General features: G+C 40.1%; 1 protein-coding gene and 3 non-coding genes across 6 annotated transcripts; all 4 read left to right on the top strand.

Moving 5' to 3' along the window:
• Positions 1–63: 63 nt before the first annotated feature.
• Positions 64–3030, top strand: RPS12 (ribosomal protein S12). 3 transcript variants are annotated; one of them, XR_013416037.1, is made up of 6 exons: positions 64–135; positions 252–396; positions 492–744; positions 1935–2037; positions 2428–2529; positions 2946–3030. XR_013416037.1 is itself a non-coding variant. In XM_077998646.1 (6 exons), the coding sequence occupies exons 1-6, from the start codon at positions 84–86 to the stop codon at positions 3006–3008; spliced, it is 582 nt and encodes a 193-aa protein (XP_077854772.1). In that variant the 5' UTR covers positions 64–83; the 3' UTR covers positions 3009–3030.
• LOC114677865 (small nucleolar RNA SNORD101) lies at positions 826–898 on the top strand. Its single transcript, XR_003729294.1, has one exon. It is a non-coding gene; the product is annotated as a small nucleolar RNA SNORD101 (small nucleolar RNA).
• LOC114677892 (small nucleolar RNA SNORD100) lies at positions 2273–2348 on the top strand. Its single transcript, XR_003729318.1, has one exon. It is a non-coding gene; the product is annotated as a small nucleolar RNA SNORD100 (small nucleolar RNA).
• Positions 2687–2816, top strand: LOC114677884 (small nucleolar RNA SNORA33). The gene has a single exon (XR_003729312.1). It is a non-coding gene; the product is annotated as a small nucleolar RNA SNORA33 (small nucleolar RNA).
• Positions 3031–21032: the final 18002 nt, after the last annotated feature.

The following is a 21032-nucleotide window of genomic DNA, read 5'->3' on the forward strand; positions in this document are numbered from 1 at the left end:
GCGGGAGCCACCTCTTTCGAGGGTGGGAGTGCACATGCGCACAGGGGGCCTGAAAAAACCCTTAAATACCGTCATGCGGGCTGATGAGGCCTCTTTCCCTGCCGCCGCGGAGTCGCGCGGAGGCGGAGGCTTGGGGTAAGTTTTGCGAAGCGGCCCGGTTGTATTGGTTGTGATTCGTGGCTCGTTGTGTTTTTACAGGGATTAGTTACAAGTATTTGGTGCTCTAGCAGGTTAATGCTTTTGTTTTTCAGTGCGTTCAAGATTCCGCTTCACCCGTAACCCACCGCCATGGCCGAGGAAGGGTGAGCCCAGGGGCCGGGTTTGGAGTTGGGGTCGGGGTTCGGCTGAGGCGTGGGCCTGCAGCTGGCGGAGCAGGACTGGGTCGAACGGGTTGCCGTAAGCGCTTCTGTTGTACACTAGGTCTTTTCTGAGGTCAAGGCGTTATGCGGTGTGAGGATTTTAACTGATGGTTCTGATGTGTCGTGTTTCAGCATTGCTGCTGGAGGTGTAATGGACGTTAATACTGCTTTACAAGAGGTGCTGAAGACCGCCCTCATCCACGATGGCCTAGCACGTGGAATTCGCGAAGCTGCCAAAGCCTTAGACAAGTACGTGTATCAGTCTCAATACTGTGGGTTCTTGCAACCGGAACAAAACTGCCACCCAAGGGAAGAAGGCGTGGAGTTCATGGTGTTAGCGCAAAAGTTCTGAATGGCATCCGTCCTACAGGAAACCTAGGAAAAGGTATCAGAACTTAGATCTATAAAGCCCACTTAAAATGTGTGGGTGGCTGTTGGAACGGGGATAAGCACTCAAAACTACAGTGTTTGAATGATGACTTAAATTGTCGGATACCCCTTCACTCCTTTTATGAGTGAAATGTAAGAGTCTGACAAACCTGTAGGTCGTGGGGCTAGTCAGTTTTATACTTAGGCGGAGAGATGAGATGGAGAGCCACATTACGTTTGGCAGTTTGCAAAACAAGCATTACATTAATGGAATTTCAAACTCAGGTTTCAGAAGCATTTGGTCCTAGGTGTAGGAATATCTGTGATTTATTTTAATTTGGGATATTTATTAATGTATTTTGAATGGATCGAGTTAATGTGTTTTTTATGGTGGTTGCATTGACAACCTACTCTTGAGCTGAATTTAAATGCAGTTTTAAGGTTTTACAGGACAAGTTCAGTTCGTTTTGGTGTAATCTAGCCAGTTGAATCCGATGGAAACGGCATTATTGTTAAATGTATTTAGTAGATTCTAGTATGAATCTTATGTATTTCTACTTCGGCAGTATTGCAAGGCATTTCATAACTGTTCCATTAATGCCACAGCTTTTTTTTTTTTTTCCTTTGAGACAGAGTCTCGCTCTGTTGCCCAGGCTGGAGTGCAGTGGCGCGATCTCATTGCAACCTCTACCTACCAGGTTGAAGCAATTATTGGAATTACAGGCACATGCCACCATGCCCAGCTAGTTTTTGTACTTTCAGTAGAAATGGGGTTTCGCCATGTTGGTCTCTGGCTGGTCTGGAACTCCTGACCTCAGATGATCTGCCCCCCTTGTCCTCCCAAAGTGCTGAGATTATGGGAGTGAGCCTCGGCGCCCGGCCTTTCACATGTTTCTTACGATGTATGAAGCTGGCTTACAAGAAAGCCATTATGGTTGGGATTTGGCCACAAGTTTTAAAAATGCCTTTATACCAATTCAGTGTGTCAGGGAAAGAGGTTTTACTGAAAACCTCTTAGGTTAATTGAAGATGTATATGCTACCTAGCAGGTTCTTCAGACTCAGGCAATTTTGTACACATTTATGTGTTAAATAGATTTGCTGCTTATGTTTTACAAGTGTTAGTGCAAAGATAACTCCTAAAATGCAAGAATGATGGATTTGGATCTGAGTTGTAGCTTCATTTTTGTTGTAATTTGAATTTCAGGCGCCAGGCCCATCTTTGTGTGCTTGCATCCAACTGTGATGAGCCTATGTATGTCAAGTTGGTGGAGGCCCTTTGTGCTGAACATCAGATCAACCTAATTAAGGTAAGGCTGCTAAGGATTGTGTTGGGACTAATGTTTAGTGATGCTTGTATACCAGGGTCAATTTTGTGAAGTCTCAAGCTCTTCATTTTGTGCAGGTGTAAACATTACGTGCACCTGATACTGTTGGCCATTTTAAAGATGATTGTAGGTAGAAGCATTTTATACCTGCAGAATTGAATGGTAATTTTGACGTTGGTATACAACGAAGATTAGTAGGCTTGTAGGTGATCTTTGTGCTGTACATGATGACAACTGGCTCCCTCTACTGAACTGCCATGAGGAAACTGCCATGTCACCCTTCTGACTACAGCCACCTTTTGGGTTGAATTTATTTTTGGTAGTGTTAATGTCTATTAATATGATTTTTTTTTTTTAATTTTCTCCCAATAGGTTGATGACAACAAGAAATTAGGAGAATGGGTAGGCCTCTGTAAAATTGACAGAGAGGGGAAACCCCGTAAAGTGGTTGGTTGCAGTTGTGTAGTAGTAAAGGTAAGTCACCATTTATTTTAGGGATGAAGATTGTGCTAGGTAATCATATAACACCTTGTATTGAAATTAAGTTGAGGATCTTAAAAAAGGAAAAAACTGATTCAACAGGTTTAAAGCATTTTCTGCATTTCAGAAAAAAATAAAAGCTGTAATTTATAAGCCAGCCAATGAATCTGCTTACCTGATTGTGTTTGTGCAGACATACTTTAAAAACTGGCAATAGTAAAGCCATGTTACGAGCCTTAAGGACATTGAAGTCGTTAAGGTCCCTGAAAGTGGCTATAACAAATCTTAGTGATGAGAAACATATTTATAAGACATAGCTAATTGTTGAAGCTCCACTGTAGTTGATAATAATAACTTGGTGAAATTCCTAAATGTTAACAAGAAATGGCATGTGTTTTTTTTTTTTTAAGGACTATGGAAAGGAGTCTCAGGCCAAGGATGTTATCGAAGAGTACTTCAAATGCAAGAAATGAATAAATAAATCTTTGGCTCACATTCTTCATGTCTGGCTTTTTATTTGGGGCAGTAAAATAAGGTCCCTGTTAGCAAAGTAAAATAAAATCTTCACAAAGTGATTACTACAGATGAACTGGAAATGTGCTCTCAAAGTCTTCTCCCCAACCAATGACTGCATCGTGGGGCGATTCAAACCTGAACAGCCCTAGCAAAGAGAGGTCTGCCATGCACTATTGGTGATGGCCAGGGTTACTTAGCTATGGGCATTTATCCCTGGCTAGACTCGTCTAGAATCTGGAGAGAGGCTGTGTGTTTTTAATAGGTTAAAGTCTATGAAAGGACAATGAGTAGACATACTGGGCAGGTTGGTAGAAAGTACACAGTTGGACCAGGATCAAATCTTGCCTGTAGGACATGTCTGTGATGTCTAGGAATGCTTGTGGACATTCCTTTGACTTTTTGAGATGGAGTTTCATTCGTGGTGCCCAGGTTGGAGTGCAGTGGTGCAATCTTGGCTAACTGCAAATTCTTCTGGGTTCAAGTGATTCTCGTGCCTCAGTCTCCCAAGCAGCTGGGATTGTAGATGCCTGGCAATTTTTTGTATTTTTTAGTAGAGATGGGGTTTCACCATGCTGGCCAGGATGGTCTCGAACCGCAGGTGATCCACCAGTTTTGGCCTCCCAAAGTGCCGGGATGACAAGTATGAGCCGCCATGCCTGGCCTCTGTTTTGTGCAGTAGCGAGAGGGGCTTGAATGCATCCCCGTCCCTAGGAAGCTCCGCAGTGAAAGAAGCCATGGCTGGTGTTCGGTGTATTTCAAACTTGGATAAATGTACTGTTAAAAGAATGTGAGGCCGTGTACTTTCTCAATCCTGGTTTTGAAAACTATACCAACGTTTTTCTTTGCATCTTATACGTTAACAGGCTGAAGGCCTTAATTGGGAATCAGTAGGGTCTCCCATACTGGTTGGTTTGGTAGTTACAGCTAAAGCTGGTTGACCTTAGCATGGTGGTGACATTGAGTGGCCTCATGGAAAGCAAGGAGCTTCGAGATACTTTCTCTGAAGTGTGTGTAACCTGGAAATGTGTTGACATTGAAATTGTCAACTTTATGTACTCTGGCTTTTCTGAGAAAAGTTCACTTTGAATTCTAGTTTCCATGTATCACCAATCTTTGTTGATATTTTTGAGTGCCTGTTGCATATATGGCACTGTTAGGGCTGTTACATATGTTCAATTAGAATGGAAAGCAGGTGAAGTGTCTTACATGTGTGGTTTTTTTCGTAGAGATGGGATTTCACCACATTGTCCGTGCTCAGATTTTTTTTGTTATTGTATTTCCATGTCCACTGTCACCTCAGCTGCAAAACACCAAAGTCAGAAGGAATGTTAATCCCAAGGTTTGGTTTGGTTTTGTTTTTCTTGAAACGGAGTCTCCCTATGTCACCCAGGCTGGAGTGCAGTGGCACAATCTTGGCTCATTGCGACCTCTGCCTCCAGAGTAGCTGGGATTACAGGTGCATGCCACCATGCCCAGCTAATTTTTGTATTTTTAGTAGAGACAGGGTTTCACTATGTTGGCCAGGCTAGTCTGTAACTCCTGACCTCAGGTGTTGGATTGGCCTCTCAAAGCTGGGATTACAGGTATGAGCCACAGTACCCGGCCTAAAATCTAACCTTAACTCTGCATTTTCCCTTCTTGTTGCTCTGTGTTTGCTCCTCCAAGTCATTGAAACGTCTCCATCCTCAGACTTTTGTCTGTTTTCTGGCTGTTGTCCTCACTGGAGACTGCTCGTGTGCTTGCCAGCAGCCTCTGGTCAAATGCAGTGGCTCAATCCCAGCCTTTTCCTGACCTCCAGGATTTTGTTTTAAGTGCTGTTGGCATTTTGACCGTTACATTTCAGTTCTTTCCCTTCTGCCTGTGCTTTCAATTGTAATAGTTTCCAGAGTTCAGGTGAGCATCAGTTTGCTTCTCTGCAGCCTTCCTGGGATATTCTCCCACTCCCACAGCTTCCCCTGTTTCCCAAGTCTATTTTGTTTTTTTTGATCCACTCTCAGCTGTACCAGACAATTTCCCCAGGAACACCCACTTGCTCTTCAAATTTTGCATGCCTTCAAGTGAACTTTATCATCACTAACATGTTTTTGTTAGAGGAAAAGAAAGCTGACCATGTGGTATGTACCAGACTGCGTTCATTATCACTTGTTACTACCTACCACCTTCCCATGCCAAAGGCCTTGGCATCCTCAACTCCTACCTGCGCTGTAAAGGTCTTACTACTGTCAGTCTCATCCAGATGATTTTCAAGACATGAGTCACTCCATTCCAGTTACTCATCCAGACTTCTGAGTTGTAGTTACTGAAAAGTGATCATGCCCATCTCTTCATAACTTTGGTTTGTTTGAAGTACCTCTACTTTTCTCCATCTGGATATCTCCTACTCATTCTTCAAAACTCAGTGCAAATGTAGTGTCAGCTTCAGAGTGTGATTTGCCTGTGTAGCTTATATGGGATCACTGGGGAGCCCATTAAAGCAAAAGTGCCAGTACAGAAGCAGATGTGTTCATTGTTTTATGTAGGAAAATAGTTTTATGAAACCAGTTGCTGTGTGTGCTCAGAATCTTGTTGAGGACATCCCTCATGAACCCAAAAGGAGAGCTGTTTGAGCCAAGCACTTGATGTTTTCTTGCACCCATGGACAATGAGACTTGTGACTCCCTGTGTACTTTGGCTGTGAGAGCCTCCAAATGAAAAACTCCATTTTCTTTCTATTCTTTATTTTTATTTTTGCTTCATTCTGATTTTATTAAAGTGTATTCTATGTATTTCTGATAAACCACTTTAAATGCTTTAAAAAATGAATGAGAGGTGGGGTGCGGTGGCTCATGCCTTAATCCCAGCACTTTAGGAAGCTGAGACGGGCGGATCACAAGGTCAGGAGTTTGAGACCAGCCTGGCCAACAGGCTGAAACCACGTCTCTACTAAAAATACGAAAAATAGCTGGGCGCGGTGGCAGGTACCTGTAATCCCAGCTACTCGGGAGTCTGATGCAGGAGAATCATTTGAACCTTGGCAGGTGGAGGTTGCAGTGAGCCAAGATTGTGTCATTGCACTCCAGCCTGGGCAACAGGACGAGACTCCATCTCAAAAAAAAAAAAAAAAAAATTGAGAACAAAGATTGTAAAAAGCCTGTATTAGACTGCTATTATAAACAAGTATTGTCAGTCTTTAAACTGGATTGTTGAGGCAACAGAAGCATTACATAGACAGGGCTTATAAACCCTAGGAAAGTGTGGAAACATCTACTAGTCTTAACTAAGGACTAGTCTTGCCCTTAATGGAGTTTGAATTTTTTTTTTTTTTTTTTGAGACGGAGTCTCACTTTGTCGCCCAGGCTGGAGTGCAGTGGCTGGATCTCAGCTCACTGCAAGCTCCGCCTCCCGTGTTTTTGCCATTCTCTTGCCTCAGCCTCCCCAGTAGCTGGGACTACAGGCGCCCGCCACCATGCCCGGCTAGTTTTTTTGTATTTTTTAGTAGAGACGGGGTTTCACCGTGTTAGCGAGGATGGTCGCGATCTCCTGACCTCGTGATCCGCCCGTCTCGGCCTCCCAAAGTTGGATTTCTTTTTTTAAATGAGTTCGTTATTTAAAGAGTTGTGCTCAAGGACTATGTTAAGCACAAGTACTCCTGAGAGCCACTGAGAAGGAAGAGACTAGTCAGGGAATAAGGTCACAGCCATCACCACTCCAGGACAAGGATGGGACAGGCTGATGGCAGAGAAGGGTACAGCGTTGTCTTCCCAGCCAGGCATGTTCAAAAAGGTCAATCCACGTGCTAGAACAACTTCAGCAGTAAGTCCCAGCAAGAGTAAAAGAGATGGCGTGGTTAAGGAGGTGATCTGGGGAGAGGCCACAAGACTCACTCAGGGCACCAGTCTGACTCACTGCTGGTGGCTTGGGATATAGAAGTACTGACACAGCAGAATGTTTAGAAGGATTGGGACCAAGCCGATCCCAGGCAAAAATAAATCATGAGTTCTTTTTTGAAAACATGGTTTGACACTTCAAATATAACAGTACATCTCAATTCAAATTGCTTTATCATAAGTGAGATGTTTCATCCCAGAGTTTACAGATCGTAATCTTAGTCTGTTGATAAATCGTATTCAAATCTGGCTTTTGCTTGATAAGGCTTACAAATCAGGGTGGAGGATGAATCTTCTAAGGATTCTTCCTCTATGTTGATGGGCAGTTTTCTAAGCTCTTCCCTACTTTGTAAAATATTCCTACAGAGTATTTTTGATCCCCTTTTCCACCCCGTCCTCTTTCTTCTTCCTTTCTTCTTCTTTTTCCAACACCCACCCCCCCCCCGCTAAATGTTCAGTGACGGTTTTCATCACCACACTGTTAATTTGGCTTCCACAGTACCTTAGTTTTTGGAAGGAAATGTGCCAGAGAAGAGACAGAAGTGTCTTTCTGTTGTGTTTTTCTATCTCGTTTGAGTTTGTTTTTTTAAATATGAATTAAGCAAACTGAACGACAAAGATTGTGAAGATAGAGACCCTGGTGATCCTCCTGAGGCCCTACCAATCAGTGAGGTTCTATTTGCCTTTCACTTTTTGATGATAACGGGAGAGAAAAAAAATTTGTTTTTGTTTATTTTGTTTTTTGTTTTTTTAAGATGGAGTCTTGCTCTGTTGCCCAGGTTGGAGTGCCGTGGCACAATCTTAGCTCACTATAGCCTCTGCCTCCCGGGTTCAAGTGATTCTTCTGCTTCAGCTTCCCGAGTAACTGGGACCAGAGGCGCGTGCCACTCTGCCCGGCTAATTTTTGCATTTTTAGTAGAGACGGGGGTTTCACCATATTGGCCAGGCTGGTCTCAAACTCCTGACCTCGTGATCTGCCTGCCTCGGCCTCCCAAAGTGCTGGGATTACAGGTGTGAGCCACTGTGCCCAGCCAGGGAGAGAAAAAATTGTAAAGCATCAATTCAGAATGCTTTAGTTTAGAAAACATTTATTAGGCCAATTTCAAATAAAAGAATAGGCATAGCTATAAGTATAATCATCACAGAGCTACAATACTTTGTGTTGATGATGGAGGAGAATTGAATAAAATGTATGTTTACATAGTGGGATATTAGGATGCCACCAAAATGGACAGTATGGAAGGGCATTTGTTAATATACATTTTTTGAAAAGTAGTTGAACGTACAATAGGATAGCATTTTCTTTTTTTTTTTTTTTTTTTGAGACGGAGTCTCGCTCTGCCGCCCAGGCTGGAGTGCAGTGGCCGGATCTCAGCTCACTGCAAGCTCCGCCTCCCGGGTTCACGCCATTCTCCTGCCTCAGCCTCCCGAGTAGCTGGGACTACAGGCGCCGCCACCTCGCCCGGCCATTTTTTTGTATTTTTTAAAGTAGAGACGGGGTTTCACCGTGTCAGCCAGGATGGTCTCGATCTCCTGACCTCGTGATCCGCCCGTCTCGGCCTCCCAAAGTGCTGGGATTACAGGCTTGAGCCACTGCGCCCGGCCTTAGGATAGCATTTTCTTAAAAAAAAAAAAAAAAAAAAAAAAAGGAAATACTAAAAGAATATAGAATATAAAGGGGCCGAGTGCGGTGGCTCACGCCTGCAATCCTAACACTTTGGGAGGCCAAGGTGGGCGCAGATCACCTGAGGTCAGGAGTTTGAGACCAGCCTGGCCAACATGGTGACACCCTGTCTCTACCAAAAATACAAAAATTAGCCAGGCATGGTGGCAGGAGCCTGTAATCCCAGCTACTCCGGAGGCTGAGGTGGGAGAATCTCTTGAACCCGGGAGGCAGAGATTGCAGGGAACCAAGATCGTATCACTGCACTCCAGCCTGGGGCAACAGAGCGAGACTCAGTCTCAAAAAAATAAAAAAAATAAAGATAAAAGAATATGAAGGTACATGCTGGCAGAGAAGACAGGTTGGAAGGATATACATCAAGGTGTTAATGTTTCTAGGAAGGTTTTCCATTTGCTTGTTTTCTTTTTCGTCTAATCAACATGTATTGCTTTTGAAGTAAAATATTTATTTTTATTTATTTTTATTTTTTAAATGAAAGCCCAAGTGGGCTCTGAGAAAGAAGGTCAAGTGCCAAGAAAACATTTTAAATTAAAGAAATGAAATAATGGTACAGTACATTCTTGGGGTTAATTTGAGTGCCATTAATATAATAATCTTTTTTTTTTCTTTTTTTTTTTTTGAGATTTTGAGATTTTGAGTCTTGCTCTGTCGCCCAGGCTGGAGTGCAGTGGCACCATCTCGGCTCACTGCAAGCTCCGCCTCCCGGGTTCACACCATTCTCCTGCCTCAGCCTCTGGAGTATCTGGGACTACAGGTGCCTGCCACCACGCCCGGCTAATTTTTTTGTATTTTTTTGTTTTTTTAGTAGAGACGGGGTTTCACCGTGTTATCCAGGATGGTCTCGATCGCCTGACCTCGTGATCCGCTCACCTCTGCCTCCCAAAGTGCTGGGATTACAGGCGTGAGCCACCACACCCGGCTTTAGTATAATAATCTTTTTAAAAATTTGTGTTTTGTGAAACAAGTGAATTTATACTTGTCTATACTTTCAGTTGTAAAAACAAAACTGCTTAAAAGGAATGAATTCGTGCCTAGCCTACAGAGGGCAGTAAGAAACTGATGCCAGCTGAGGGACAGGTCAGTGAGAAACAGGAAGACAAGGTAAGAAGCAGGGACTATAGCAGGTTCACCCTAGGAAAAGATTCTTATCCCATTCTCTGAAGATTTTGAGAATTCTATTTGTAGGAATAGAGATTATAGGATATTGTTGAGCTTAGTTTACTATTTCTGGTTGCATTTATTTACTTTTTACAAATTGTTACCCATCATTTGGATTCAGTTTAATAAAAGCTTCCAATAACAATAATAATACCAAATTAGCCTTGCTCTTAGACCATTTACATTTAAACTTTTTAAATACTAAAGGACATTGGCATTTTCTAACTCACATAACATTATTTCAATTAGTTGTAATTTTAAGTAGTTTAATGAAGTTTTATAAATGATATCAATTAGAATTCTGTAACCACCAGTGGACACTGGCTGTTTTTTATCTTTCTTCCAAGGTTACTAATATTGCTCAATTGCAATATATATGTATGAAATAAAAATCAGAAATTATAAAAATGTAAACCGTTGATTTTCAATGTTTTCTCCGCCATATTGAGAATATGCCTAGAACTACCTGAAGAACAAGTTTCCAGAGAAAGCCTATTCTGGAAAATGGGCATAATTTGGAGATGATCAAGGCAAGGGGTATGCTTTGGAGATTAAATTCTCCACACCGTAGTTCCATGGGAGCATTAACTATGTTCTGAGCCTTTATCTCCCGTGCCTAGGACAGTGCGTGGTATGGCAGGCACTCAGATGTTTCACTTGTCTGTTTGTGGGCTTTCTTTTCAGGCTTAAACTCCTCAGCCTTTATTCACCCTCTATTTTTTAAGGTTCCTTTTCCTCTGGCAACAAAAGTAAGTCTCTCAGGTTGGGCTGCTTTGAGTCGAGTGTGGAGCCAAGCTGTCTCAACTTCCTTTCTCTCCAGCTCCACTCTAGGGAGCAGGGCATAGAAACATATCCTATCACAATATGGAGTACATGGCTCTAAGAAGCTGAAAAAATAAGTTTAAAAGCCATTGTGAGACCTGGGAACAGTAAAAAGCATGTGAATTCAGGGAAACTATTTTTACATTGCAATAATTTCTTTTTGAAGCTTATTTATTGAGACATATGCCAACAGCACAGAATTATAGGAGTGATGTGAATTAAACCTTATACAAATGTAGTATTTGTCTTTTTATTTTTCCTTCTCTCAACTACCCCCAACTAAAATTTACAAATGGATATAAAAATCCTGTTTGTACCTCGTTGGCTCGTTAGAGAAATACTGAGTCAAAGGTCTGTGATATTTCACAGTGCTGCCCCCAGGTGAAAAGAAGCAAAATGCACATAAAAAAATAAATAAATATGAGATGCATAAGGGGAAAATAAAATATTAGCATACAAAATGCTACAAATTAAAAAGCCCGCCTTCTCTTATAGATTTGATGCTGGATAAACTTGATGGATTCTAGGAGTCAGCAGATGTTTTGCTAAATGGGTACATGTTGTGTCTTGCAGGAGGTACTTAGCCCCACGAGGGTCATAACGTGATGCAGTTATGCCACTCTTTCAGGAGGAAATGCACATATAATTTAAGAATAAATTAAAACCTTTTCTACATTTCCTCACAAGCTGCATTTTGAAATAAAATTATCCATTTCAAAATATTATATTCCAAATTTCTATCATGTGAAGACTCTAGAAAAGTTTACTCCAAAATAATGAAAATGATAACATAATGTGGACGATGCTAAAGTGCAAAAGCAGAATTCAGAGTTGTATGTGAAGAGGAAATGATACGCAATAAATCTGTTAGATATTTTTAGTAACATATCAGGGCATAAAAGGCGGAGTTGTCATATTACCTTTGTTGTTGTGTTGTCTTGTGAAGTGAGTCTCATTCAAAGTATTTTGGGTTGCACTGCTGCCTTCTAGAAGTGCTCAGCATAGAATACAGGACAGATGAAGTTTAACAGTCACTTTGGTTTGACACTATTGTGTTGGGTTGCAGTAAAAATAAAACAGATAAGAAGTGAACTGGTCTTCAAATAAACTTCTATATTGCAGTGAAACTGCTAAGGTGTTTCTCCTGTCGTGGCAATGGGCAACAACACGACCTTTTATGATCCAGAAACCTGCCTGGCCAATGAATCCAATACATCCCAGTACAAGACAATTTTAAAGTCCGTGTTCAAAGTTTATTTGCAGCAAATAGAGTTAATACTTTAAAAGCAGAAGTATTAGGCTGGGTGCAGTGGCTCATGCCTGTAATCCCAGCACTTTGGGAGGCTGAGGCGGCGGGCAGATCACCTGAGGTTAGGAGTTCAAGACCAGCCGGGCCAGCATGATTAAACCCTGTCTCTACTAAAAATACAAAAATTAGCCAGGCACGGGACCCATGCCTGTAATCCCAGTTACTCAGGAGGCTGAGGCAGGAGGATCACTTGAACCTGAGAGGCAGAGGTTGCACTGCAGCCTGGGAGACAGAATGAGACTCCATCTCCACAAAAAGAAAGAAAGAAAAAAAAAAGCAGTATTTCTTGGTGGTGGTGGAGAGGAGGCAATGGGAAAAGGAGACAGAGAAAGTGAGGGAGGGATGGAGAGAGAGGGAGACAGAGGGAGAGAAAAATGTTCAGGTCACTATAAATTAGTACAGAGGATTCCCATTTTTTTTTTGCCCCATGCTGGTGATTTTCTCAAGTTAAAAAATGAAAACGAAATGCCAGCATTCACTTTTTATTTTGGAAATTCAGCTTGATGCAATTGTTAGTTGAAAATAAATGTAAATAGGCCGGGCACAATGGTTCACGCCTGTAATCCCAGCACTTTGGGAGGCCGAGGTGGGTGAATCACGAGGTCAAGAGATTGAGACCATCTTGGCCAACATGGTGAAACCCTGTCTTTACTAAAAATATAAAAATTAGCTGGGTCTGGTGGCAGGCGCCTGTAGTCTCAGCTACTTGGGAGGCTGAGTCAGGAGAATCACTTGAACTCGGGAGGCAGAGGTTGCAGTGAGCCGAGACTGCACCACTGCACTCCAGCCTGGTGACAGAACGAGATTCTGTCTCGAAAAACAAAACAAAACAAACAAACAAAAAAACAGGAAAAAAAAAAGAAAATAAATGTAAATAAACTGAATATTATCTGACTGATTCTGCTTTCATTGCATTGGATAGAACTCAGTAGTTGTTTTCTCTGGAGATAACAGAAAGTCTCAATTGAAATAGCATTTTATTGAAGTGAAAAGAACTTATAATTGTCAGTTCACGGATTTTTACTTGTGCTGAAAGTCTTTAAGGCAGCAAATAAAATGTTCCTCTACCTGTGCACTTTATCCTCCTACTAAGATATTCAAATTTGAAAATTAACAGCTAGTTTGGATGAGATATGCAAACTTCTATTTAAGAAAAGCAATATATTTAATAATATTTATATTGCCTTATCTGAATTGGAAGACAACCAAAAAATAATATATGTGTATTATTTTATTTATTTGTTTTTTTTCTTTTGAGATAGAGTCTTGCTCTGTCACCTAGGCTGGAATGCAATGGCGTGATCTCAGCCCACTGCAGCCTCTGCCTCCCAGGTTCAAGCGATTCTCCTGCCTCAGCCTTCTGAGTAGCTGGGATTACAGGCACAAGTCACCATGCCCAGCTAATTTTTGTATTTTTAGTAGAGATGGAGTTTCATCATGTTAGCCAGGCTGGTCTCAAACTCCTGACCTCAGGTGACGCACCCACATTGGCCTCTCAAAGTGCTGAAATTACAGGTGTGATCCACTGCGCCTGGCCCCAACATATAAATAATATGTAAATAATAATAAAACTCTGTAGAGTTGAGTGGATGATCATGTAAACCAACTCCTTTTAACCTTGTTCTGTGATTCCAGAAATCTATAGATTCTTTGATTTCTATTTCAATGACTTGATAATGAGAGTTAAATAATTGCGCAAATAAATATTGGGGATTTATTTTATAATAACATCTTGTTATATTAGGTGATTCCCAAATTACTTCATTTTTTATTTTAGTCTTTTGAAGAGGGTCTACCATGGTGGAGGGACTCTTACATAATACAAGGGTCTATTTAAGATTAACCATTTAGTATAAAACAAAAAGGTATATTTATATATTTTTGATGATCATTTCCCAAAGTTAGCTTATTGTTAAATGATGCAAAATTTAGGGAATTAAAGCAAACAACCCAAACTATTAAAGTATTCTTCCTAATGACATAAGTGATCTTCTTTAATACTGTCACCGAAGGTAAATAAATATTAATGACAATTATGGTAAAAGTTATTTTCCTGAGTGTCAGCAGCCACCTTGCCTCTATTATAATGATTGGTTTTGATATTTTCTAGAAGTAATTATACGGCCAGACCAAAATATGACCTTCCTACTTTCTTTCCTGTGTTTCTGGAGAAGATGCTTTCTCTTGCCTCTAGAGAATTTAGGCCTGATGTAACAATATTTTTCCACTGCAGATTCTACTGGAATTGGAGTCTGAGGTTTTTTTGGTTTTTGTTTTCTTCTTGAGACGGAGTTTCACTCTGTCACCCAGGTTGAAGTTCAGTGTCGCAATCTCGGCTCACTGCAACCTCTGTCTCCTGAGTTCAAACAATTCTGCCTCAGCCTCCCAAGCAGCTGGGACTGCAGGCCTGCGCCACTATGCCCAGTTATTTTATTTTATTTTATTTTATTTTTATTTTTTGTATTTTTAATAAAGACGGGGTTTCACCATGTTGATCAGGCTGGTTTTGAACTCTTGACCTCAGGTGATCCACCTGCCTCAGTCTCCCAAAGTGTTGGGATTACAGGCGTGAGCCACTGTGCCTGGCCAAGTCTGAGTTTTTAAGATGGAAGAGACTTGAGAAATGGTCTAGTTTGATTCCTTCATTTTCCAAATGAGAAGATAGAACCCCAAGTTCCAGGACATGACCCAAGAAACCTTTGAACATTGTGTAAACTGACTGATTATAGGATTTGCCATTTTGTTGAATATTAGAATAGTTTGTATTTAATATATGTAGAAGGATTATTATTATTATTATTAGACAGAGTCTTGCTCTGTCATCAGGCTGGAGTGCAGTGGCATGATCTTGGCTCACTGCAACTTCCGCCTTCTGGGTTCAAGAGACTCGCCTGCCTCAGCTTCCCAAGTAGCTGGGACTACAGGTGCGCACCACCATGCCCAGCCAGTTTTTTGTATTTTAGTAGAGATGGGGTTTCACCATGTTAGCCAGGATGGTCTTGATCTCCTGACCTTGTGATCCACCTGCCTCAGCCTCCCAAAGTGCTGGGATTACAGGTTTGAGCCACCACGCCTGGCCCTGAAGAAATATATTTTATAAATTGGTAGGTAGCTTCCACAAGAGGCATGTAGAGATTTGGAAAAAAAACTGTTTATACAAAGCTAACTTTCAAATGTACAAACATAGTCTTCCATAAGTCATTCATTTTCAATGCTCTGCACTTTGAGTTTTGCTGTGCAAAAACTGTGCAATATTTTCCTGATCTCTACTTACTCCATATTATCCAGACCAACAACAGTGGTTCAGCATGGTGAATTCTCCAGAAAGAGGGATTTACAACACTGAGTCTTATCAAGCCTTCAGTAGGGGAGCAACACAGGTGAATTAATAGGGCCAAGGAGACACCTTTAAAGAAAAGGGAAGGGAAGGGGAGCTATTTGTCCAGAAAATAGTGATTTGAAGAAAACCAATCTGGAAGTGTATGATGAGGGTATATTTTATAAAAGATTACAGCTAGCTGCTTTGCCTTGCCATGAAATAAACAAATGAGAATTAATTTTTAGAAGAGGTTATAATAACTTTAAATGAGGAGTGTTGCTACCTATAGTTGATTGTAAAGGGAATTGGGCTTTTAAATATAATACTGGGTTAAGTACACTTCTTCTGAGACCCTGTCAGCAGAATGCTGATGTTTGTAATTGGAAAAGAGAATATCTCTTAAGGATCTGTTTAACAAGTCAGCCCAAGACACAGATTCTCATCCTCAACTAGAATACTACTCCCATTCACAAAAACCTGGGGAATATGATCACATTAATGCCCAATAGATTTATAGCAAGAATAAGAGCAAAATAAAATCTATGTATTTTGAAGACATGGACTTTCCTAGTGGATATATTTTCAGATTCTAAGAGTTGGAGGTAAAAATGTTTTTTTAAAGTTTATTTTTTTTTAGTTAGTGTATTATTTGTATCTGCTTTGGTAAAATTTCAAAATAAGACAGTGATTTCTATTGTTTTGGTTAACTTTTGCCTTCCTCATACTCTCTGTGAGTATTCTAAATTTGAGATTGTTGGTGATAAATCCATTTCCTGAGGACATTTTAGCTAGTATTAAAACTTAATATATGCGGTTATTATTTTTAAAGTTTAAATTTTTTTATGTTTACATTTTAAAAATGAACGACTGAAATGTAGGTAACATGAGGAGAGCAATATTCTGAAAAATGAGGTGCAGTACCAATTTAATGTTTAGATAAAGACCAACATTTCTTTAGAATAACTTTTATTTAAAGACATATCAAATTTAAAACATTATTATGACACTGTCAATTTGAATAAGATTGGTTTTTAATCTATGGCTAGAGAAAGTTTACAAAAGAACCAACAGTCTCTGGTTTGTAGTTTTATCCAATTTTACCTTTCAGTCCTTTTGAGGGTAATTTCATTACATTCTGTGCAGTAAACAGGAGATGGCAGCATTACTTCAGCCATTCAAAAAGACACTCAAATTAATCCCTTCTGAAAAGAGAAGGCTGGGAGCTGACGGAGAGTAGAGATTTAGCAGCAGGTGCTACAATGTACATAGAACAGAGGAATGTATGTTTCCTATGTAGGATACATAGGAAACAAATGTGAAATAAAACTGTTTAATGCCTCTGAATGCTGCACATTTTAACGCATATTTTCCAGTATAACAACCCCTTCCCTTGTAAAAGTGAAATGGGTCAGATGTTGAGATTTTTATGGGATTTAGAAAGCTGTGTATACATAGCAAAGAGCTTGGCTCTACAGCTGCAGGATTTTTAATCTCTATTTTTTATGGAGTAGTAATTTTCTAAGAACACTAGACACTCATCTTCTTTATTTCTTCTCGAATTTCTAAGCATACATTAATAATAATATGGAACTTGGGTCTCAGGTCAAAAAAATACATACCTGATCCAAACTGTTAGTATCTCTTACAACTGTTAATGCAGGAGATAAAATATTAGAGTGGTAAATCCATGGGCCTCCAGGCCTCAGCTCCTTTTTCAAGTCTAATTTGATACCTCTTCTTGAGGACGCAGCTTCTAAGGAGCACAGATCTGTAATATACACACTGGGTATATTTTGTTGAATTTTTTTATATATCTGTAAATAAATTTACTTATGTTTTGTTTGTGAAAAATTTGTAACGGTTTTTCTTAGCTTCCTTCAGGAAATCTAACCAGCTATTGGAAGAATACTTGGAAAATCAAAAATTTTATTAACTTTAAGTAAAAGAAGAGAAAATGAAGGCCTAAATAGAAGTTTCCTTGATGCTGATGTTTGACCTTTACCCTGGTTAAGGAAGAAAAGATTCAAAGAATTGTTCAAAGATTCAAAGAAAAGATTCAAAAATTGTCTCCATTCAAAGAATGGAGACTTGAATTCCAGCCTTTATCTTCATTTTGAAGTCTATATTCTTAGGAGCCTTGTTTAGGAGATATTTTGCCAAACCCTATTTTTAAAATATGGATTTTTGTTGCTCATTTTAACTAACGTCTGAGCTTTAATTTCCTCATATCTGCACATAATCTGCTTTAGGCTATGATTGCTTTTTTTTCTCTTTTGAGAAAGCAACCTTTCCATGTTGGTATAAGTTTAGCTTGTATTTACTAAGCAGAACATTTTATTAATATGTTAACCATTTCTCCATTAAAATCCAAGTCTATCACATACATAAATATAGCTTTTATGGGTTCACCAGAGATCCAAACGTGAACCTGAAATTTAGTCTACCACTTGGCAGCTTATGTCAACTGGCAGGGCTTCTATATCAGAAATAATGACTTGAGTGTGAGTTTGAATAAATGAAAACCATAGATATTTAATCATAATGCAGTCAAGAGGTTTATCCTGGGCTCCATAAATAGTGGGGAGGGCATAACTGGTCTTGAAACACTTTTCACTTTTCTTTTTCAGTATGTTCTGTTTTCTCATTAAGTAATTGTGAACAAAGACACTGATACTAATTTTTATCCTTTTTGACATGCTAATGGCTTTAAAATGTGATATTTGACAGAGTCTTGGTCTATTTGGAGGCCAACCACTGAGCATCAGATTGCAGATTCTTATGGTGTCCATACTAAGGCCTTTGAAAAGTGGTAACTCAGAGAGGTGAATGCAAGGGCTTTTAAGATGTCTGTGTCTGTACCCGTATCTGTCTCTCTCTCTTTCTCTCTCTCTCTCTCTCATTTTGTGGTTGGTCAACGTACACTGGCTTTATAGTCAGGGGAGCTTGAATGTGAATCCTGCTTTGCCAGTTACTGATTGTGAGACAACAGAGAAGTCATTTCACTTATATAAACCTCATGTTTTTTCTCTAAAATAGGTATAATAATACCTGTCCTATAATGTTTTTGTGAGGATGAGATGATATGTATAAAGTACTTTTGTCCAATGTCTCAAACATAAATAATGGTGGTTGTTATTATGATACAGAATTATCAGAGCAAATTTCAATGTATATAATATTTTTAAAGAATAAAATTTGATGACTTTTTCTTTGCAAAACTCTACCCTATATAAAGATAGTTTTAAGATCTGTTAAACCTCGAATATTCCCTATGGAATAGGTTAAAACTTTAGTTACACAGTGCTTGGGACAATATATTTGTATAACCTTCTCGGAAAAGTTTTATAAATAGTTTTCATAGGCCATGGACTTTATTAGGGTCCCAGTCCTAAGGGGTCTATAGAAGCTTGTCTAAAGATTATTTAGAAAGATTATAGAAAACTGTTCAGTCCGGCCGGGCGCGGTGGCTCAAGCCTGTAATCCCAGCACTTTGGGAGGCCGAGGCGGGCGGATCACGAGGTCAGGAGATCGAGACCATCCCTGGCTAACATGGTGAAACCCCGTCTCTACTAAAAATACAAAAAACTAGCCGGGCGTAGTGGCAGGCGCCTGTAGTCCCAGCTACTCGGAGGCTGAGGCAGGAGAATGGCGTGAACCCAGGAGGCAGAGCTTGCAGTGAGCCGAGATCGCGCCACTGCACCCCAGCCTGGGCGACACAGCGAGACTCCATCTCAAAAAAAAAAAAAAAAAAAGAAAACTGTTCAGTCCAATGGGTGTTTATGTCTGTTCAGACCCTTGCTCTTGGCTTCAGCTCTCAGCTGTGGCTTTGTGCCCCTGGAGATAGCATGCTTGTCAAGCGCATTGGTTTTAGCCACCTAGAGCAGTTGCTGCTCTGAACAGAATTGCCCAAACAGAACACTCATTTTTGCACACTATTTACTGAGTGTTTAACACAATGTTTTATTTTTTATTTATGTAGAATTTTTTTTTGTCGCCTAAGAAACAAAACGAGTTTAAATATTTCATTTAAATATTTCCAAAGTCTAGGCCTTCAGCCTTGGAAGTTCTTTGATATTGAATCCTTTGTGTTTTCTTTCAGTTACAATTCAGGTCTTTGAGCAGCGAGGTCAGATAATCTTGTTCCTTGCTCTTCGTTCTTCTCTGCCTGCCCTTTCTTACCTCTTCCAGCCCCTCGTTTGTCCAGCCCAAATTAGCCTATAGATTGCATCTTTGGTTAAGAGTTTCTTGAAGGTAGGGAACACACTTCTTATGTGCTTTCCTCAATGGCTAATAAGATATTTTGTTCAAAAGTACTTAAAATGAGGACATTAAAATGATCTATGATCATATTTTCTGTGTTGGGGATGCCAAATACTATTTGCACTGCCAAATATGATTAAGCTAAAATGGGGCTCTTCATTCTGGAAACAAGATAATTGAATACCGTGACAGAGATGATGAATAGTACAGAATGAAAAAACAGTCTCCCATTACCATTTAGGTTAATCCATCGAGTAATTAAATAAAACAAAAAGCTCCTTTACATACGGAATAGACAACACATTACTCTAAGAGATGATATGTGCTGAAAAGGGAAAGATTTGAATAAGTATAGAGGAAAGTTGTAGAATGAATAATCAAAGGAAGCTGCATATTTTGAGTGTATCTCTATACTTTAAGGCTAATATCAGTAACTGCCATCTTGGGATCTCTGCCAAGATTGAGCCATCCTACTGGACTGGTAGGATGCTGGATTTGATAGTAGGGCTTTTGTTATGCTTGCGGGAGTAATAGAGAATAGAATTGCAGTTTTAATTTTAAAATTATTTTGTCTTTGTCTCTAGCACCCTTCATCATCCTTACCTAATAAAACCCCTATCCTGGTTCATACCACACTTCTCCTCATCCATTCCTGCACCGCACAGCTGAGCATTACTGCAGAAAAGCATACAACCAAACCAACTTGTTTCCTCTCAGTGTATAAGGATGTAGGTAGGAGGTTAGATATGGAGGTAGCAACTTGGGAATGTTATTTTCTGATGGTTTTTATTTTCTCTCAGTGGAATAAGGAAGTAAGTTCATTACAGAAAGAGGATGAGGGAGGAGGAGGTGGTGGAGATTTGAGATGAAAGGAGGGTGACAGAGTAAATAAACAAAGCATGTGATCCTATATTCGCTTAAGCTGTGGTCCCCATTTCTTGATTCCTATTTATAGCAAAACCCCTCAAAAGAGTTGTCTGTTCTCCCCGTTGTTAGCTCCTCTTCCAGTTGATCTTGAACTCACTTCAATAAGGTATTTGCTGTCAACATTTCTCTGAAACTTGGCTTCTCAGTGTCACTGGTTATTTCCAGGTTCCTAAATTTAATGGTTCATTCTCAGCCTTTTAACTTTCTTGACATCTCGGCGGCATTTGGCAGTTGATCACTCCTTCCTCTGTGAAAGACTTTCTTTACTTGCCTTCTAGAATCCTCTACCCGTCTGTTTTATTCCTGCTTCATTTGCTTCTCCTCAGTCACATTACCAATTCCTCCCCCTTGTCTCTGTCCTAAATATTGCAAACTCAGGTTTCCTTCCTGGATCTCCTCTTTTTTCTATCCACACTCACTCTCTTGGTGATTTTATCCTTATGTATGTGGAAGGCTTCCCAATTTACATCTCCATTCCAGACCTCTCCCCTGATCTCCAGGTGCATGGACTTAACTGCCCACTTGACATTTCTACTTGCATGTCTAACAGGCTTCTCTAATCAAACTTCTGACCTTTCCTCAAAAAACTTACTCTATTCTTAATTCTTCCTTATTACACTATGGACAACTCTATCT

Source organism: Macaca mulatta, chromosome 4, assembly GCF_049350105.2.
Source record: "Macaca mulatta isolate MMU2019108-1 chromosome 4, T2T-MMU8v2.0, whole genome shotgun sequence".
Classification (NCBI taxonomy): domain Eukaryota; kingdom Metazoa; phylum Chordata; class Mammalia; order Primates; family Cercopithecidae; genus Macaca; species Macaca mulatta.